This window comes from Mastigoproctus giganteus, chromosome 3 (genome assembly GCF_048544385.1).
Source record: "Mastigoproctus giganteus isolate SK-2022 chromosome 3, ASM4854438v1, whole genome shotgun sequence".
NCBI classification, from domain to species: domain Eukaryota; kingdom Metazoa; phylum Arthropoda; class Arachnida; order Uropygi; family Thelyphonidae; genus Mastigoproctus; species Mastigoproctus giganteus.
The window spans coordinates 178,042,790-178,065,450 of record NC_143577.1 but is presented as its reverse complement, the minus strand read 5'-3'; the positions used below and the strand labels follow the sequence as shown (position 1 = coordinate 178,065,450).

At 35.4% G+C, this 22,661-nt stretch overlaps 1 protein-coding gene across 1 annotated transcript in view; it reads right to left on the bottom strand.

The window, feature by feature from the left end:
* LOC150088439 (calmodulin-lysine N-methyltransferase) overlaps positions 1-22,661 on the bottom strand; it is a 410,297-nt gene that overhangs the window by 324,593 nt on the left and 63,043 nt on the right. Inside the window, exon 3 of the mRNA XM_090370776.1 lies at positions 7,120-7,181. Within this exon, the coding sequence (XP_090226902.1) occupies positions 7,120-7,181 (62 nt within the window). The remainder of the gene's footprint in view (positions 1-7,119; positions 7,182-22,661) is intronic.

Genomic DNA, 22,661 nt, shown 5'->3' with positions numbered 1-22,661 from the left:
GCTTTGAACTGGAGAAGTCCTAAAAGCACACAAAGCTATCCTGAGCATACTATGATGAACAGTGCTGAGCTTTACCGGAACACTTTTTCTAGCAGTCATACATGGGGGGGAGGAACATAATCTAACTGAGACATGATTAGCACACAATATAAGTAAAGCAGAGTATACTCAGCCCCCCTCATGTCACAGAATAAATGGTTCTGAGGATATGCAGTTTGGTTTTTTTTTTGTTTTTTTTTTTTTCTAACACAAAAGTTTCTAAGTATGTGCTCCTGGAAGTTTAATTTAACATCACCTAACAAACCAAAAAAAAAAAAAACAGATACTGTTGGTAAGTGGAATAATATTATTTTTCAACCATAATTCAAGTTAAAGATGGGCAAACATTTTCCACAGAAGGTGGACAACAGAAGACCTCAGAGGTTCTATGATGAAGAAAACTGTATGAGGAGTGACAGATGACCCAGCAATCTCACACAATCTCACAGTGACAAATGACCCAACAATCTAGTTTTATATTCCAGCTATTCATTAGATCCTGTAATTGAAAACCTACAGGTCAGGTCAGATAGGATGGACTGGAAGGCTCTGAATTTTTTCTGAATGGGTGATAGCATTTCTCTTCTGAGGTGGAGTGGGGGTGGAACATAATCTAACTGAGACATGATTAGCACACAATATAAGTAAAGCAGAGTATGGTGTCAAATGCTTTTCTATGTCTAAACCAAACCACCATGATTAGATGCACATTTCTAACAAATGCATTATAAATGCTCATTTTGACTTTCACCAGTAGGTGAAAGAGGATATATTTCATCAAAAGCCATTTTGATTTTGGTTCATTAGGATCTACATAAGCTGTTAATGTAAGATTTTTTTTCCTAGGACTTTGCTTAGGCAATTGGTAAGAGAAATCAGCCAGTAATTATTCAGAGATGACTGGTCTTTTCCTGGTTTGGGAACAGCTAAAATAACTGAGTGTTGCCAGGAAAGACAATAATAATACTCACAAAATATTCTATTACAAAAAGATAATAATGAGCACAATGCTATTTCACTTACATGTTTTATCATGAGGTAGTATATCCCATCTACACCAACAGCAGAATTGTTTTATATTTAGGGATTCTTTTAACTCAGACACTGTGAAGGGTTGATTTTCAGAGAGAGAGAGAGAGAGAGAGAGAGAGAGAGAGAGAGAGAGAGATCAGTGTTAAAATTAATTCTATGCTTTTCTGCTGATAATTTGATTTCTTGGAATGGTGCATCATATGATACTACTGCAGACACTTTGGAGAATGTTCCAGCTAAAGCATTTGCTATCTCACTGTGGTTGATTAGCTTCTGTCATTCATTTAGAATGGGGGACGGAGTCCAAGGATATATTCTATTAAATTGCAAAATTTTCTTTCAAATAAGCATGATCTTTTTCTATTTTGTTATAGTAAAAGTAAATTAAATCCAAAAGTCTTTCTTTGGTTTGCATTTGATTTGTCTGGCTTTCACTTTGAGTTTCTTACAGTAGATGAGATTGGAGATGGTAGAATACCTGGGAAACAGGTTCCAGGTTCAATGATTAATTCCTTTTGTGTTTTTCTTTTTTTTTCATTCATCATTCCATCAATGATTATTTGTCTCCATGGATCATGTGAAGATTGCAGTATAGCAATGATGGCTGCAGTTAAAATCTTGCTTGTAATATGTTATGCTGCATTGTTTATGGAATTAGAGTGGATGATATGGTCATCAAAAGAGATACAAGAGGAATAAATATTCCAGTTTGCCTTAGATAAAATCCATATTATATGACTATTGTTTGAAGTTTATACTTGATTGGGAAATAGTCAGTATTGTGCAAGATAATAGTGAAAACTCTATATATAGAGAAAGAATGGGGGAACAGATGCAGAGATCAACGGCTGATGATGTGGTTCCTATAGGAAATGCAAGTAGGTATGAGTACCAGTACTTAACATGGAAAGGTTGTGCTTATCTAATAAGGATTCAGTTGTTACCCTATGGGAGAATCCCCACAGATGATGATGTCTGTTAAAACCTCCCAGTATGCAAAAAGAGTCAGTAACTGCAAAGTAAGTGCATCAAGGTCTTTAAAAATTAACAGAATTAAAAGATGTATTGAGACTTTGGAATAATACTGACAAGTATAATTCCAAATTGCAAGTCATGCTGCAACAGCTTCCAGGAATGTCTACAGAGGGAGTATATCTAGAGGGAATGTCATTACTCACCAAAATGACTGCAACACCACAATGAGCAAATGATGCAGTTTCTATCTTGTCTATACAAAGTATAAGTCTTAATCAGAGGAGAAACCTGAAGGGTCAAGTTTGTTTCTTGAAGGAAAATTGCTGTAAGATCTAACAGTTAATCAAATCATGTAATCCATATTTGTTGCACAGTAGACCTCTACAAATGCACTACAAAATGTGCTGCATTATTTGGCTCTAAAGGAGAAATGGTGTTTTTAGTGGAAGCTTACTTATGACATCAATTTTTGATTTTTCTTTTCTTGCAAGTATCATCTATGTAGTTTCTTCTTAGCAAGTTCTGAACTTTTCAGTTTAGACACAGCTCAAGATGTAGGTGTACTCATCAGAATGTAAATAGGTGTATTATTGGCTTGATCAGTCAAATTTTGTTCTTGTGTCACAGCCAATAGTGTCATAGGTAGAATTGAAGCATCTATTTGGGTTGCTACAGACAGATGAGTTTTAAAGGCAACAGCATGTTTTTTGGTGTAACCAGTAAAATCCGTTATCTCATTTCTTGATGTGTTACTTTTATGTTCAACCTTATATTTCTGTATTTTCTTCCCTAGTTTCCAAAGATGAAAATAATTGCAAAAAATAGTAGCAGCAAATTAGTTTTTAACTAGTTAAAGGAGGTGGTATACATTAATCATTTTTAGAAAGGCAAAAATGCTAGAGACATTTGAATTATTGTCTAAAAGTGAAATAAGTGTAAGAGGGTCTTCTGTTGTGGCTGGAGTAAAAATATTCTGGCATTCTCTTGTATATTTTAGACATTCAAGACAGTCTAAACAGATTAGACAGCCTAAATCAGATTCCATTGTTGAATATTTATAGGCATTGAGAAATTGATTAAAGATAATAGACCTTTTGTGGGTGAACAGGTGATAGCTGTTATAATGCAGAAGCATACCGGTGTTTGTTGGTTTACAATAGATGTTAAATTGGATTTCATTTGTTACTATCAGTAATAACAAGAACATCATCTAAATACCTTCCATAGTATGTGATATGGGGTAGAAAAGGCATCAAATGTATACGATCAATCATTGAGAGATAGACCTCCAATATTAAGCAGTTTAGACTTAATCCCATTGGCAAACGAAAAATTTGTTTGTATACTTTGTCTCAAAAGGTGATATAGTTGCTTCAAATAAGAGTTTAATTAAGTAAAAAATTTCTTTAATAGGAAACTTCGTATAGATTTATTATTTTACATATCCCAAAGTATATCTAATTTGTATTCAACATTTACATTTGTATAACCAAGTAACATCCAATGAGAATAAATTATCATTATCACCGAGTCTACAATCCTTAAGGTTATTAAATAATGTATCGGAGTTTTTTATCCCAAATTATATCGCCTGTCTAAAGAGTTTTATAATACTATAAACATGTGTGGCTATGGATGAAAATTCTGTAAGAAACAATGGGTCAAATAGGAAATCCGTTCTTATGCAGTTTTACATGACTGAAAAGTGAAGGAATGTTGTACGTTCTGGCCTTCAATTCCTTTAACTGAGACATAGTAATGCAGTCATTTTTTTGATACATAGTTATTGTACTGATTGACCAAATTGGTATCTACCTCACGATACGTAGAGGTATCTGATATAATTGAATCTAACTTATTTATATAATCAGTTTCATTGAGTATTACAACTATCTCCTTTATCTATCCTCTGAATAATAATGTCTTTATTTTCCCGAAGTTCATGCAAAGCTGAACTTTTGTGTCTATTCAACTTAGGAAGTCGTGTTTCTTTTATGTTATTCACCACTTGGTTAACTTGTTAAACAAATAAATCTTTTTGTGGGACATTACAAAGTCCAAATTCAATATCTATTACAAACTGTTTTTTTTAGTTAGCCTGCAAGGTGGTAAATTATAATTTAATCTTTTGGATAAAAGTGAAATCTGGTCCTGTGATAGCATATACGAGGAAAGATCTAATCTCTGATTCGTGGTCTTTTACACACGTGTGAAAAGTAATAATCTCTATTTAAGATTCATGCTCACACATACTCGGTAATTTTCATTCCTGTGATCACGACATACGGTTGAAAAGTGTTGTCAAGCTTCAAGAAGGAAAATTGTTTTTTAAAATTTACGTTACAAACTTTTTAAAATTAATATTTAATTATTATTTTTTTTAAATTGTGTTCGACTGATTTTTTAATTGTTTTCAATTTATTTTTTTACTGTAATCATTTTGCATTAATGTTTTATTCGTTTTAATTTCTGGAGAGTATCATACGAAAGTGTTTTATGTATTATATTGAAGTAAATTTCTCTTATTCTTTTACAATACATCCCTAAATTCTCAAAAATAACAGTTCCTTTTCTCATCCAACGTTGTTTGTATTTGAAGTAACCCAACAGTTTTTCAACCTCAATCTTGACTGTTCTAAATTAGGCCTACATTAGTTTCATAACCATTCAAAGTAGCAATAACAAACACTAAACACAATGAATGAATCATAAAGCATTACATAGTGAGGAGCACTTTAGATGAAAAATTATTTTCTCCATATGCTAAAATAAATTTTTTATTCCCAGGTAAATGAACACTCATGCAGAATCACATTCTATTACTACCCAAAAACAAAACAAGCACCACCTTAACAATCTTTTAAGAACATATCATTACATATTCAGCAAGTATATAATTTAAAAAAAAAAAAAAAAATGTATCTGCATATTCAAAAAATAAACAAACAGTGAAAAAATCAGAAGAATAATCAGAAAACTTCTCAAAACACAGAAGATACACTCAATTAAGAGAGAAAGCCTTCAACCAAATTGGAAGAGGTAGCACGTATGTGTGTGTGTGTGTATCTTCAGCCATGAAGAAAACAGAGATACCTGGTGAAGTTAAAGACAAAGGAATCACTGAGCAATTAGTTGTGAATGACTATCAGTAAAGATTTTTCATCTTTAATATGCTTGATCCTTGATGAAGGTATGCAAGGTGGCATCCAGGTTTTGCACTACCTATTGCGTCAGCGGGATGAAACCTGCTTGACTTGCAAAGCTGCTCTTGGTAGACTGCAACTTGATTCAATCTCTAAAACGATATATGGATAGGGGGAGGGAGTTGTCACACTTGATGAGAAACTCCCCAATGGCAGAATTCCCAAATATTCAGAGAGTTGATTTGACCAATTAGCCAACCTTTGACTGTACAACTTACCTTATACACTTTGATCCTGGCTTGAATTTTTTTATATTCCATGGCATTCACAAGTTTCAAGATGCAAAGATTTCAAGGCAGCCAATGCTTATGCTCTGCCAATTTAAGGAACCAGTATTCATCTGCTGCAATAATCCGCAGCACTGTGGATGATGCAGAGGCTCAGATTTCTGCACAGGTGATGACGGTACAAACATATTTCCTTGTTTTAATGTTGATCACATGGAGATTTTATTTTGTATGTCACAAACCATGCATCCTTGCAATATTGGCAGAAGGTGTACTTGATATGCACTGAAAGGGAAAATCATAACTGCAGATTTTTGAGGATTTAGTAAAAGAGAAAGTATGGCATGATGCTAGGTTAGAGACCGAAGTTAAGTTTAGATTATTAATAATATGAAGGTGGTCTTGTATCGGTTTGATGATGATCAGGATCTTGGTATTGTCAGCACAGGAGATATCTGACATTACAAAAAGGAGTGGGTATAAAACCACTCATAAATGAGAGAACTCCTCCTTGCAGAATGCCCAAAAGAATGTAGCACATAAGGTCTTGGTCCAATCTATACATGCCCTTCTGACAAGTAGAAAGTAGAGAAAAGCAAATACCCTGTATGCAATAATAATTTTGGCTGCAAAACATAAGAGTATCTATGTTTACTGAATCAAACGATGGTGGCCAGTAGATTGGAAATGGTTGATTGTGTCTCAGAACATAATGAATTTGGAAATGCATTTGGGGGGGGGGGGACTATTTGGTGATAACAGCAGTTCCTCAAGAAGTTTCAGAAGAATGGAAGCTTACATGATTGGCCTGTAATGGGAGAGTTCAGTGGGCTAGGGAAGTTTTGAAAAGGGCATCACATTGCAGATATTGTTTTAATGGGAAAGGGCAATGAGCAAAGAGGCAAAAATTTTAAATAGAAAATCTAATATGAAAAGGCTTTCACATTTGGGAATAAAGTGGGGACGGGGGGGGGGGGCAGAACCAGTGCGGCTCTTGATGGCTAATCACTGGTAGCATTGAAGTCGTTCCTGGTAAACTGGATCAATTCTACGATTTCACATTGGGTTTTGCCCATTTCAGGAAGCAGCAGTGTGGCCTTTTATAAAATGTAGCACACTTGTCTAAATATGCTTTTAAATATTAATTTGTTCTTATTTTTACATGATTGCCAAACAGAGTGAAATTATCATCAAAAATCAAATCAGAATTTAAATAAAAAAAAAGCTACATTCATGCTTGCATCTAATAAAATTGTGTCTGTTATTTAGTTGGAAAAGCAAACGCGAGGTCAGTACCTCTCTTATTCACTTTTAAAATTAAAAGAGGCTGATACCATCTGAAGAAGATTTGAGATAATTTGTATATAAATGAACACATTATTTGAAACTCTCTCTATGAAAAATAAACACACACCAGAAAATATTAGATATGGTTGAAGAAACACTTTCATATAACAATAAATGAAGCCTACAGGCCTAGTTTAAAAAATTACTCCTAGTTTAAAAAATTACCTTTTAGTTTGTTTAATCTGAGAGGAATTATGATCATTCCTTTCAGATTAAACAAACTAAAAGGATATAAACAAAAGTTTATAAAAAATAATTAAAAAGAAAAGTGCTTTCCATATAGATAAAATACTTACATACATTTCCTGTATTGTCAAAACCCTTCAAATCTTCAAATGTAATCTTATTTGATAAAAGTCTGTAGGTAAAATAATCAAGTATTATAATTCATGAGTCTATTTTAATTCATCTAAAAGGGAATTAAAAAAAATTACTTTAAAAATAAACAATTCAGAGATGCACCCAGTTAAGAGTAAACACTAGCACTGAAACATCAGTTCATCATGCTGAACTTCACTGGCTGCTGGTAAAAGCAGTGTGTGATGACCTCCTTCATTCCGAACTGATAGCACCTTTTGGGAAATGTGATAGTTACAGGGCAATACATCAGGAATTTTGGGTAGATACTGCAGTCCTTCCCACCTATACTACTACTACTACAACTGAGTCTAGATCTTAGAGGCTATAATGAGGCTTTCATACACTTAAATAAAAAGGGTACAAGAAAATTTGCTAACACTATTGAGGCAGTCTTAGGTGGGTAGAAACACTGCTATTCTGGTGGGGGGAATAAACAGACTAATAGTTTAACAGCAGTCACGAGAAGAAGTGAAACTGATTCTTGCTCTGCTTCTACTGAGCATACAGAAGCCTAGAAAGGCAGGTGGCATTAGGAATTACAAGTCCTGCTAGGGTCCTAATGGGACAAGCAAATTTTATGGAACATGTCACAGTTACTAAGCGCAAAACAAGGAACATATAACCTTTCTTGTGCACTGTCTATATATAAAAGAATATTTTGGAAAATAGTGCTTTTTCACGTGAACACTTTTTGCTTTCCACAAGGCGGGGCTAACTGCTGTTGCATCATACTACAAAGTGATTGACAGGTCTGTCTCAAAGACCACACCTAGGCATATCACTCTTAAATTAAGCAGCACATACCACAGCAATGACTCATTGCCTGATAGTGTTTAGAAGCATTATGACATCACAGTTGACAGTTCGACCATTGTTAATTGTGGGGTTTAATTTTTAGTGTTTTTAATTTTAGAATTCTACAGGTATCAAGGCAATGATTCAATTTTTTCAAAAGTTTCTTCAGCAATTAGCAATGTTGTTAATAATGGCAGTAATAGAAAAGATAAAGATTGTATCAGAAAGGCTGAGAAGAAAAGAAAAGATCTTGAAGAGTATGAAGCAGCACTTAAAAATCCTGATATCGAAGAAAACAAAACAATTATAATAAGTTAAAGGCTTCACAATGAAGTAAGGAAAGATAAGAAAACAGCAAAAAAAATTGAATCAAACTGTCGCCAGCTCTACTAAAACTCCAATCGGTGATAAAAAAAAGAAAAAAAAATCGTGAACTACGATAAAGTGGTAAAAGACAAAAATGATCAAATTGAGATTCCTGAAAATATTCGCAGTTCAGGAAATTTAATACATGACGCTTTGGAAGTATCGAAACTCCTCCAGAAGAAAAGTTTTTAGCTGCATCAAATAATACTGTGTGTGCTGAATGAAAAAATTTTTATCTGAAATGAAGATTTCAGGAGAAAAGAAAATACAGCCAGGCCTCGTATAATGTGAGTTTGATTCACGCGTTTTTCAGTTACCGTAATTTGAAAAAATTATACCACCTTTTACTTTATGTGATGCAAATTTCCAGTTAACGTGATCATGATAGTTGAAAAAGATTCAAATCACGCACTAAGCATCTGACAGCCAATAAACAAGTTTATTGGCATCTGACCAATAAATTGGTCAGATGCCAATAAACAGTTTATTGGCATCTGACAGCCAATAAACGCTTGTTTATTGGCTGTCAGATGCCCACCTCAGTGTGTTCCATCAAACAACGGAAGCAGATGTGTTACTTGTTTGTCTCCTCCTAATAAAGTCATGTTCAGCTGCATTTAAAAATTCTAATTTTCTACCACTGCTAATTATGGATAAAAGAAAGAGTGAAAAACAACATGATTTCAATAAAAAAAAAATTAAAAGGTATTACTTTAGCTGAAAAACTTGAAGTTATTAAAAAATATGAAAGTGGTGCAAACCATGCAAAAATCTAAGAGATCTAGGATACAGTGAGTCTACCATACAAGCTATCTTGAACCATAAGGACGAATATAAAGAGAAAGGTAAAGTTTCATCAACTTCTTTTGTTTCACAAAATGCCAGAAACAGAACTCCAATAATGATTGAAATGGAAAGTTTTTTATCAATCTGGATAGAAGATTGCAATCAAAAGAGAATTCCATTATCTAAGAACAACATTCAGAGCAAAGCTATTACATTTTGGCTAAGGTGAAGAAAGTCAACATGAGAACCACAGGAAACTTTTTTACTGGTCAAAAGCATTTCCCGGTACTGCAGCTTCTCACTGCACCAAATGGTGCAGTGAGAAGGCTGAAATTTATTTATGGGTACACCCTCCAGACTACCTCAGTCTTAGGGTGTTTATTCCCCCCCCCACTAGCTGTTTTAACCTGATACGAAAATGACTTCTAAAGATGGTGCGTGTTATCGGTAGTTGCAGTAGAAGTCATTTTCCTATTGGATTAAAACAGCAGGAAGGGGGGGGATAACCACCCTAAGACTGAGGCAGTCTGGAGGGTGTACACCCATAAGTAAATTTTATGATGCGAAGGCATTACACTCACGAACTCCAATAATCTGCTTTTAATAATTAGAAAAAACTAATCAATACATCATTATCAACTTCTACTGTCTTTACCAATAACACACACCATCTGTTTACCAAGAATGCAGGGAGAAGCTGTGGTTACCAAGAAACGTGTTTGACCGCTAAAAGTTTCCCATGGTTCTCGTGCTGCTTTCTTTACCTTCGCCAACATTTTTACTAAGCTCAAAGAAACAAAATATCAAGGGGAGACTGAAGCGTTTATTGCTAGTTCAGAGTGGTTTGAACGTTTCAAAAATCAAGGGACTGCATAATGTTAAAGTAATAGGGAAAGCTGCTAGTGATGAAGATGCTGCAGCCAAATTTCCAGCATAATTGCAAAAAATCATTCAGGATGGTGAATACAACAATCGGCAAATATTTAATATATACAAATTGGGCCTATTTTGGAAACGGATGCCAACTAAAACTTATTTGGCTGCAAATGAAGCATCACGATCTGGGTATAAAGTCTCAAAAGATCGACTAATGCTTGTTTTAGGAGGTAACGCTGAAGGTGACTTTAAATTGAAGTCTATGTTTGTGCACCATACACAAAATCCTAGGGCTTTAAAAGGATACAGCCACTGAACTCTTCCAGTCATTTGCATTCAAATAAAAAAGCATGGATGACTAAAGACCTATTTGAAGACTGGTTTACATCTTATTTCTGTCCAACAGCTGAAGCCTATTGCAAGAAAAATAATCTTACTTTTAAAGCTCTGTTGTTTTTAGATAATGCAACTGAACATCCTTCTGCACTTGGTGACTTAAATGAAAATGTGAGAGTTGTTTTTTTACTGGCGAATACAACATCGTTATTGCAACCCATGGATCTAGGGACGATTGCAACTTTCAAGACTTACGATCTCCGTAGAACATTTACACAGGCACTTGAAGCTACAACAGGAGACAATGCAATTTCTGTACCAGAATTTTGGAAAAAATATAACATACGAGTGGCCATTGAAAACATTCATGCAGCATGGGAAGAAGTGACAGCCAGCAATATGAGAGCAGTTTTGAAGCATCTTTTACCCCCATTGCACAAACAATTTTATGGCTTCAAAGATGCAGTTCAAAATGCTATTGAAGACATAACTAATATTGGTAATGACGTTGGTTTCAGAGGCTTGGATAGGGCTAACATTCGAGAATCACTGAATTAAGATTCAGAACAGCTTAGTGACAACGATCTCCTTCAAATAGAGAAAAAGCATGCGTACAAAGAAGCTGAAGAAAAAGTGTGAGCCAGATGAAAATGTTACCGCAAAGGAGATAACGGTAAAAGAACTAGGCGAAATCTTTCTTATCGCAGAGACCCTTAAACAAAAGGTAATGGATGTCGATCCTGGCATCAAAAGAAGCATGTCATTTCACCCGAGAGAAATAAGAGAAGCTTGTGTCAGCTATCGGAAATTGTATTATGAAAAAAAGAAAGCCAAAACCGTTCAAATTGCATTAATCGAGGCCAGCCTGTAGTTTATTCATCAGACCAAATTATGTCAGATAGTTGTAATGCTGAAGAATACAACTCTGTAATACCCGAAACACTTTATTCTCTGAAACCTTCAGGTTTACCTCCACATAAATTACAATTAAAGGTAAATGCAATTGTTATGGTTTTAAGAAACTTGGATATAAAAAAATGACTAAGTGTAGTGGAAATAAGTAAGAAATGTTTGGCTTGTGAACATGTCACAGGTGACAGAACTGGATCGAAAGCATATATTCCACGGATTCGTATGTATTCAAACGGGAATATTACTTCATTTTTTAACAAACACAGTTTTCTGTGAAATTGGCTTTTAGTATGACATTAAACAAAAGTCAAGGTCAAACATTATCTAAGGTTAGTGTTGACTTAAAATCACCATGTTTTTTTGCATGGAAAATTGTATGTTGCATTAAGCAGAGTGAAGGCAGCTAAAAATCTCTCTGTATTAACAGAAAACAAATCAAAACACAAAAAAATTGGACAAGAAATGTTGTTTATAATCAAATATATAAATGATGGTTTTGTTATTAATTTGTTTTTAGATAACAAAATAATATAATATAATATTTGTACATCTTTTGATTATTAGAAAGGGGTGTGGGGTTTATGTGACAAGTCAGAAGGGAGCGAAGCGACCTTCTGACTTGTATAGTAAATAAATAAATTTGATGAATTTGAAAATTGAATTTGGTTAGGTCATCAAATGCAAACATTATAGGGATATCGAAAATACAGTGACACTCAAACAAAGAGGATGCAAAATTTTAATAATGGATGTATTATGCATACAAAAAGGATGGTGGGGGGGCCGAGTTGCTCTCTTGGTTAAGAAGCACACAAAATCTAAGGCAGCGCACCAGTTGATGAGGGTCACAAGGATAACAGTGAGTCCCTCTGGTGCTGCATAATTTATTTTATTTATTTAGTTTTTTTTTTTAGGAGCATTAGCAACTAAGGCCATATTGCTCTGGGATATGCGGTGGTCATTCCCTGACATTAACTCCCTCCTTCTCTCCCGATTCCGTTTATCATAACAAAGAAAAACGGAATCGGGAGAGAAGATTGTGCAAAGGATCATGGGAAGCGATATGGATATGCTCAGAGCTGACATAAACCAGCTTGGTGTGGAAAAAATTTATGATTCCAGGCATACCACTTAGGTAGCTTTGGGCTAACCATTGCCACCAGTGGCACAAGCCTTTTGGTAACCAGAGAAATGGATATCTTGCAAAATTTAAAGTAAAGTAAAGCATTTAGAGCAAAGGATCAAGGGAAGTGATCTTGGATATGCTCAGAGCTGGCATAAACCAGCTTGGTGCAGAAAAATGTTTATGATTTGGGCATACCACTTAGGTGGCTTTGGGATAACCATTGCCACCCACGACAGTAACCTTTTAGTAACCAGAAAAATGGATATCTCGCAAAATTTAAAATAAAGTAAAGCATTTAAAGCAAAGATCATGGAAGGTGAACTTGGATGTGCTCAGAGCTGGCATAAACCAACTGGTTGCAGAAAAATGTTTATGATTTGGGCATACCACTTAGGTGGCTTTGGGCTAACCATTTTCACCCATGGCAGAAACCTTTTGGTAACCAGAGAAATGGATATCTTGAGGGCAGTGATCTTGGATATGCTCAGAGCTGGCATAAACTAGCTCTGAGCACATCCAAGATCATTACATTACATGTACTTCAGCCTTACCAGTTGATGCACATGTAATGTAGGCTGTATATTTCCATCAAGAGGCAAATCATAAACATTTTTCTGCAACCAGCTGGGTCGCTCAGGAATATTTGAATTGGTTCGCGATTGGGAGAAAACAGACTCCAAATTGCATGTATGAGTAGAATCTTTTGTCATTGGTCATTCTTGTTAAGTTGCAGAAGTTCTCATTGTTCATCAAGTTTTTGCATTTCTTTGCAAGTTTTAGATCCCAATTCACCTCACTGTTTGGATAATTTTAAAAGGGTTCTTCTTCTCGCAGTCATGTTACAAGGCTATGCAGGTCATTACTGCATGCTTCGTCAGGGTCAACGTCGTCACTGTCTTGACACATCGTCTGACATATTTCAATCATTTTGCAAATATCGAAGTCTAATTCATAAAATTTACGATCTAGTATGAGCTGTTCATTGTCTTTATAGATCTTGACATATTTCATCTCTGATATCTGTTTCCTCATTGCAAAATGAAATGTGCAGCATTACCATCTTGCACTTGTACTCATTGAGATCTGAGTCAAGTCATAGTTTTGATAGCGTATTATGTGTGGTACTGTCGTTTCTTGTAGATCTCGTAGTGCTGCATGTGTAATTTGAGAGAAAGCATGACAGAGTAACATGATCTAACATGATAGTATGATTGTAACAATACTCGTATTGTTGCAACCATACTATTAATATATTAATAGTATGGTTTTTAATAGTATATATTAACATAACAAATGGCTACAATGAAATCAACGTCTGGAAGAGGTTAGGCAATTGGCCTAACCTCTTCCAAACGTTGATTCAGTACAGTAAGCAGGAGGCATGTGTATCCGATTTATCACTAACATTGATTTGGCAGAGTAAGCAGCAGGCATGAGCATAAATTATATCGTTCATGATTTCAGTTCTAGTTGTTCGAAATTTAGTAGGTGTCATCAAAGATTTTTACACAAAAACATCTTTCATGCTTACAGGGTACAGACAATTTTTTTTTTTTAAATCTGCCTTCTCTCTGTACATTTGTATCTTTTCAAAAGAAACACCACATTCGCCAGTCTCACACATTACATAAGAAGTGTGCATGGACCATATAAAGCTAAGAATGCTGCATTAAAACTACATTTAATCTGAATTTCTTTTTGACATACAAATTGTATGGAAAGAAGAAATAATAACTGCTGGATTTCTATTGTCCAATTTTAATGAAATTTGGAATTGCTTGACAAATATTTTTAAAAGGCCCAAACATAAAATTTCATAAAAATCTGTTCACTGGGAGTAGAGCTGTTACATGCAGAACAATAGCATTAGCATTAGTAGAGGCATTTGATGCAAGAAAGCAAGCTTATGCAGCATCAGCCAAAAAAAAAAAAAACCCACTTCCACTTCACCCCTCTGTTTGTTCAAAATACCTGTCCAGCTGAGCCTTAAACTTATTTAGGCTATCAACCTCCACCACAAGGGATGGAAGTCTGTTCCACCAACCAACCACCCGCTGGCTAAAGGCAAATTTCCGCACCTCTATCCTACATCTGTCTTTCCTCAATTTGAATTTATGCCCCCTAATAAGGTGGACATGGTGAAAACAATAGGCACCTGTGTGTGTGTGTGTGTGTGTGTGTGTGTGTGTGTGTGTGTGTGTGTGTGTCACCTAATAAGAATAGGAGTATATTATATGCAACTATTCAGACAAATAGAGTTGGTTTGAAAATCAGAATGTATTTTAATAGGAGGTTTTAACTTTCCAGATACTGATTGCAAACTTGTAGATTGGTCACAAGTCACCATAGCAGAATCTTTTCTGATTTCACTAGATGCCTTGTTTCTGCACGAGCATGTTAGAAATGCAATAAGAAAAGGCAATACTCCTGATCTGATCATCAGCAGTGTTAAATCAGATCTTCATGCATTAAGAATCTCCAGATAAAAGAACCACTATGTGATAGCATAATACACTGAGATGAGATTTACTTAAGAATATATCTACTGGCAAGAGCAAATGGAAGGGATTTTGCTTTCATAAAGATAACTATAATGGTCTCATACCATGTTTAAATTCATTTCAGACATTTGGGACTAACTGATGATATTACCAACTGCAAATTCTAAATGGGAAATGTTCAGGAAAGTAATCATAAAAGTTATTAAGCTTTTCATATCAACTAAGAGATACTCTTTAAGGTTTATAACTAAATCGATGGCATATAAACCGATAAGACTGGTAGCAAAAAAGAAAAATGTACAGGATTGTTATAAATGATAAGCATACAAAGCCTACATTAACTATAAACTAGTCTGAAATCAAATTACTATGGAGCAAGCCGAGGCAGATTACAAGAAGTCTTTAGCTATGAATGAAAAGAAAAGCAGTAAAGAATTCTATGATTATGTTATAACTAGAAGGAAAGGAATAAACAACATTAATTCATTAAATATGAATGGCATAACTACTGATGATCCTGTTCAGGTTGCCAACAAACTGAATAAAAATCTCTCATTTACATTCCCATGTGAAGAATGTCTTTAGAAATGTAATACCAAAAGCATATCAAATTCTAACTGGAAGCTGAATGATTTTGCAATAACTGAGAGGAAAGTCAAAGAGAAATGACAAACTAAAAATAAATAAGGCACCTCAAGCTAATGGAATCTATCAAATTATATTAAAAGAAGTAAGCAAACCTTTGGCCAAAATTATGAGATCATTCTTGGAATCGGGGGAGATCCCCAGAACAATTACAGACCAGTTAGTTTAACTTCTGTTCCGGGTAAAATAATGGAATCACAGGTTAAAGATGCATTGCAGGATCATCTAGACAAGACTGCAGCAATAATTCAGAGACAGCATGGGTTTGTTAAGGGAAAGTCTTGCCTGACAAATTTGATTGGTTATTATGATGTGGTCACAAAGGAACTGGATGCAAAAAATAATTTTGATATCATATATTTGGATTTCAAGAAAGCTTTTGATACTGTTGCGCTTGGAAGACTACTGTACAAAATTTAAGCAGAATGGTATTAAGGGGAAATTGCTACAATGGATAAAAGGATGGTTGAGTGGGAGAAGATAGGGGGTGAAATCAATGGGTGCTGCTCTTCGTGGACTAATGTTATTAGTGGAGTCCCACAGGGTTCGGTGTTGGGTCCACTGTTGTTTTGTATATTTATCAATGATATTGATGAAGGTATATCAGACTTAGTGTCAAAGTTTGCAGATGATACAAAGGTTGGCAGGGTTGTTAATGACAGTAATGGCAGTGTGCTACTGCAACAGGATCTAGAAAATTTGGGCATATGGGCTGAGAAGTGTCAACTGAAGTTTAACCTTGACAAATGCAAAGTCTGCATATGGGTAGAAGTAACCCCAGAGAAACGTACCAACTGTGTGGTACTACACTTAAGGTTGTAGAAAATGAAAAAGACCTGGAAGTAATTGTGCAATCAGATATGAAATTTTCTGAGCAATGGAGACAGGCTGCCAGGGCAGGTCATGGGGTTTTGTCAATGATATATAGGAATGTTGCTAGCAGGGAAAAGGAGGTGATTGTCCCTCTGCATAAGGCAATGGTCAGGCCAGGCCTTAAGTACTGCGTACAGGTCTGGAGGCCTCATTTTAGGAAGGATGTAGATTTGCTTGAGTGTGTACAGAGAGATCCCTTAAGGGATCCCTTACCAAGCCTCTCTTGGTAAGGGATCCCTTACCAAGAGAGGCTTAAGTTCTGAAAATTGCAATGGCTGGAGACTAGGCACCTGCACGGTGATCTGATTGAGGTGTATAAGGCCTTGAATGGGTTGAACTCGCTGAATTCTGATAGGATTCTTCCACTTGTTCAGATTACGAACCTAAGGGGGAATAAATTCAAATTAAGGAAAGACAGATATAGATGTGCAGAAATTTGCCTTTAGCCAACGGGTGGTTAATTGCTGGAACAAACTTCAATCTGTCGTTGTGGAAATTGATAGGTTAAATAAATTTAAGGAGGAACTGGACAAACATTTAGAGGGAATGGTTGTGTGAGTTTTTTTTTTTTTTTTTTTATGGCTGATGCTGCATAAGCTCTTGCTCCTGCAGTGCTTTCTTGCATCACATGCCACTACTACTACTACTACAAAGATGTGCAGATATTTCCCCTATTCAAAGGGAAACAGAGGACAATGTGACTCAGTAGCAGCCCAAAAACCAGGCAACCTCGGTGGTCGCCCTGGGTGCTGAATTTTGAGGGGGGGCATATGACTGTTTGAATCATCATCTAAAAATTAACCCACGAGCGGGCATGCCCTGTCATAGAGTACGCCAGGCATGGTACTTCTCAGAAATATCTGAAACACGGCTGTGTCCTACCTTACGAGGTTTAGTATTCTATCAAATGGAATCTATCAAGTTATATTAAAATAAGTAAGCAAACCTTTGGCCAAAATTATGAGATCATTCTTGGATTCGGGGAGGTCCCCAGAACACAGATGTGCAGATATTTCCCCTATTCAGAAGGGAACAGAGAACAATGTGACTCAGTACCAGCCCAAACACCAGGCAACCTGGGCAGTCACCCTGGGTGCTGAATTTTGGGTGGGTGCCATATGACTGAATCGTCATCTAAAAATTAAACCACGAGCGGACATACCCTGTCATAGAGTACGCCAGGCATAGTACTTCTCTCAGAAATTTCTGAAACGCAGCTGTGTCTTAACTTAGTAGGTTTAGTATTCCTTCCGGAAAGTCTATCATAAGGTAGTGTTGCCACTAGAACTGTTTCTCACTCCAGTCGCCAGCAATCTTGCTTCAATTGTATTGTATCAAAATTTTCTGTTCACGTAAATTATGAAATCGATAATTATAATACAGTTGATTCCGGTTATTTGGGACACATTGGGACTAGGGCATTTTGGCCCGATTAAGCGGCTGCCCCAATTATCCGAAGTTTCATGTATATAGTTAAAAATACAATGGACCCCCTGCTTTATAATTGGTTCACTGTACAATCAAATCACATTACGATGGACTCACCATAGTACAGTACCGTCACTATATGATGTGTAGTAAGCGCCGGTCATTGTGATCACGTTTGTGAACTGAATTTTAATTCTATTAAACAGCAATTCTAATTAGCGAAAATTGGAATATTATCCACAGGCTATAAAATTAAAGATATATTAAGCACAAATTTACCCTTTATTACCTTACCAATTAAAAAATTAAATGATACGTGAAAATCGGAATAATTAATACGTACTGTAATATGTACATACTAATTAGTTGACATTTCTGTTCACTGACATTTGTGGGTAGGGGTTAAAATTTAAAACACTAAAAAGATAAGCAATCAATAACAAAGAACATGGCACACACAAATTGCAAGTAACACGATACGCGCAAGTGAGAACAGAGTGAGTAACGAGTTATGAAGCTTTAAAAATAGGAATGAAGAGAAGATTCTGAAAATTAATTTTTTTATATGATTGAAAATTTCATGGAAGTGTAAACACATTTCACCATAATAACCCACAGAATTCCAGCTGTCGGTATTACCGCAAATTCAATAAGATAGAGTTTACTATCCATTTATGATAGATTGCACTAACAGAAAAGCCAAATAAACAAGTGACTGCTAATTGTTTTTATTGTTTTATGGTTGTGACCTCCAGAAATCCGACCGAACCATGTGGTACGGTCGGAGAAATCATAGGGTAATCTCCAGTGCTGCGTTCTACTGCCCTGATTAAATGGCATGTTGTCCCAATTAAGCGAAGTAAACCCTGGCTATTTTCTTGACTGGGTTCTGTTTTTTATGATTTGCCTCAAATAAATGATGCCTCGATTAACCGGTGACCCAAATAACAGGAATCCACTGTAATTGATAGTTTTAATAAGTGTACCGAAATGTGTGTATTGTATTCTCTTGTTGGATATAATTAGATTGCATGTATTAGAGTATGTTATTATAATATTACTAATATTTTTATAATCGCATTCTGATCATCAACTAAATAATGGGTAAGATATGATATAGCCTTGAAAGTAGTATGTTGTTCAATTACTGTTCATTATGTTATTGCAGTTTTCAAGATTGAAAATAAATTCAATTAAAATTCCTTGTACACTTCATTACCTATGAAGGGGGAGGGCACACACAAAAGTCTTTCCACCCTGGGCATCTAAATGCTTTGGGCCAGCCATGATGTTACAAATTATAAACCTATAAGCTTGACTGCTGTTCCAGGAAAAAATGAAGCCAATGGTCAAAGAAGTGATACAGGATCACTTTGATAGTGATGCAGTTATAAAGCAATCACAGCACAGATTAGTTAAGGGAAGACCTTGTCTGACCAATGTGATTAGTCATTATGATGTAGTCACAAAGGAACTGAAAGCAAAAAAATTATTTTGACATCATATACTTTGTTTTCAGTAAAATATTTTACACTGCTCAACATGAAAGACTGCACAAACCGGAGCAGTATGCCATTAGGCATAAGTTACTGCTATGGATTAAGGAATGGCTGAATGGCAGGAGACAGAGGGTGATCATTAAAGGACACTGCTCTTTTTGGACAACTGTTTATAGTGCAGTTCCTCAGGGTTCAATGCCTTGCCATTTTCAATAATGATTTTGACATATTTGACATATTAATGCCAACTCTGCTAATGATACAAAGGTTGGCAGAGTGGTTTCATTAACAACCCACCACACTAATTAGGATATGCTACTCCCAGTGGCTTGGTTAAATCAAGCAGATATGCTGAAAAGTGAAAATTCACATTTAACACTACTGAATGTAAGGTTTAGTTGCATTTCAGTAGCAATAACCCCAGAATAACACACCAAATACTACCACAATAGCAATAACCCCAGAATAACACACCAAATACTACCACACTCAAGGTAGTAGGAAACAAAAAAAGAACTGGGGGGGGGGGGGGCAACTGTGCAGTCCAATATGCAGTTGTCTGAGTAGTGCAGGCAAGCTGCTAGCATAGATCATGGGGTTGTCAATGATATACATGAACTTTGTTAGCAGGGTCATGGTGGTGATTATCCCACTGAATAAGGCAATAGTTAAGCCACACTTTGAGTATACAGATCCGAAAGCCTCATTTAAGGAAAGATGTAGATCCACTAGAATGGATGCAAAGAAGACTACAACAAGGTTAATCAGGAGCACAAAAGATATGCCTACCAAGAAAGACTTCACTTTCGCGTTAATGCTACAGCCAAACCAGCCATGGCTGAGGACTCACCCGAAGAGGGGTCTTATTTTCAGTGTAAATATTTTTGAAGTAGTGATAAAAATTTCTAATAATAATAATAAACTAAGAAAACATATAATATAAAACCATACTTAACCTTAATTTGTTAAGTGTTTAAATTCTATTCTTATACCTTTTTATTGTACAATAAATAAGTTAAAAGTTTCTATTAAAATTGTTTTTATTACTACTTTATTTTTCAAGTCAAAAAACATTTATGACCTTTTATTTTACATTTTTATCAAGGAATTATTATTCACAATATAAATATAAAAACCTATGTAGTATTTGTATTTATATGTATGTGCAATATATATATTAAAGGGGACTCAAATTTAAATATGGTGGCCAGGTGTGATGGATTCAGAAAAAAATGACAGGAGAGGAATCATTTTGTGCCTTGTTTGTGCACAAACAAGGCACAAAATAATGCACAGAACAAAACAAATATGACACTCAAATATAATGTGACTGGCGGACACAGGCACACAGCTAAAGTCTGAATTATTTTAAAGTAAACATTACACACGGCCAAACTGCGTGACACCTCGAACTAGAATGGCGATCACATCAGCATCAGTGTTGCCAAATGTAGTCAACTGAAAATAGCTGAGCTACAATGCAAAAATAGATAAAATCCTATGTTAACAATGAGAAAAAATTTTTTTTTTTTAGCTAAAGGGAATTTAAACGAATGGTGTATATTCTCCGAAAAACAACAAGGGGGCACGTGCCCCTACCCTGAATAAGCCACTGTGGCTGGGGAAGGAACTTCAAATATAAATATGGTTTGTTCGTTATTTGGTTTTTAGGAGCATTAGCAACTAAGGCCATATTGCTCCAGGGATATGCGGTGGTCATTCTCTGACATTTCCGCATCCTCCGTATTTGGTGGTCACTGGCTCGAACCCCGGTCTAATCAAGAAGTGTGTGCAATGCACTGCTGCTCCTGCCCACCTGGCTACGGAGGCGTCATTTAAATATGGCTGGGAGCCTATTTCATCCTTCATCCAGCCCTAATTATTATCTTACTTGAATGAAACACAATAAGGGAACATAAATTTAAACCAAAAAAGGAATAATTGGAGTAGATGTGTGAAAATTTGCTTTCAGCCACGGAATGATAAATGTAATAAAAATCTTACTCTGCAGAATATCCTGTGAAATGACTATAAAAGTAATTTTTAAATTAGCCCAGAAATATTAGTGGCAACAATTAGCAAATTTCCAATGAACTATAATACTAATTTGGATAGTATTCCAATGGCCATGTGAAAGAATTGCTATATTGTATTATGTAAACAATTATTACATTTCATTAACATTATTTTCAAGACAGGTCATCCACCGAATAAACTGAAGATCACTACCATTAGTCCCTTATATAAGAAAGGCAATAAAAGTAATCCTGCTCCTTACAGACCACGGGTGGCCAACAAGTCGATTGCGATCTACCAGTCAATTGTGGCTTTAATTTCTGTCGATCACGACGAATTATATATATAAAAAATAGATTAGTCAAAATGCTGCATACACTTATTACAAATCCGTTGAACCACATGACCACTCTTGTCGCTGCTATGCTTGTCTAGTGAAAATTCACGCAGTTACGTTGTGGAGAGCATAGTGTATGTGTCGAATTCTTATTTAGCTTACTTAACATTAATAACTGGACAGTACTTATACGTTAATTTAATACCCTTTGATTTAAAATGAATACTACGAAAAAGAGTAAAACGTATCATTTTCATCAAGAGTGGGAACTAGAATACTTTTTTGTAATGATAAAAGAAAAATGTTGTTATTTGATTTGCAATGCTTCTGTGGCTATACCCAAAAAAGGAAATTTAGAAAGGCACTTCAACGCACTCCATGATAAATACCAATTGGATTTTCCGCCTAATAGTGACCTTAGAAAAAATAAATAAATTAAAAGAAGTTAAATCCAGATTATTCGTCCAACAAAATTTCTTCGTGATACCTAATTTACAATCTAAAACAGTAACTGCAGCATCATTTAAAGTGAGTCGTTTCTTGCACAAAATGCAAACCATTTTCTGATGGTCAATTCATCAAAGACACATTTTTAGAAATAACAGATTCTCTTTTTGAAAATTTTAAGAAGAAAAATGAAATTAAAAGTGCTTTTCAAGATCTGCAATTATCTCGAAATACTGTGATGCGACGCATTGAAAAAACTGGTAAAAGTGTGAGCAAACAATTGCAGTGAACTTTTAAATTCACTGTTTTCCACATATCTATGTGAATTGGCCTTTTGGTATTTGGAACAAAAAAAGACGAAGAATCGCTCTACTCTTACGGACTTGCATACAGAAGATTCCTAACGGTTGACCTTATCACAGCATATCCCCGTTTTTGAAAACTTGGCAGATGACATTAAGACACAAACTTCGCATAAATTAAAATTTTTTTAAATACGTATGAATTTAAAATAAGAATTCTGAATTGTATTTAA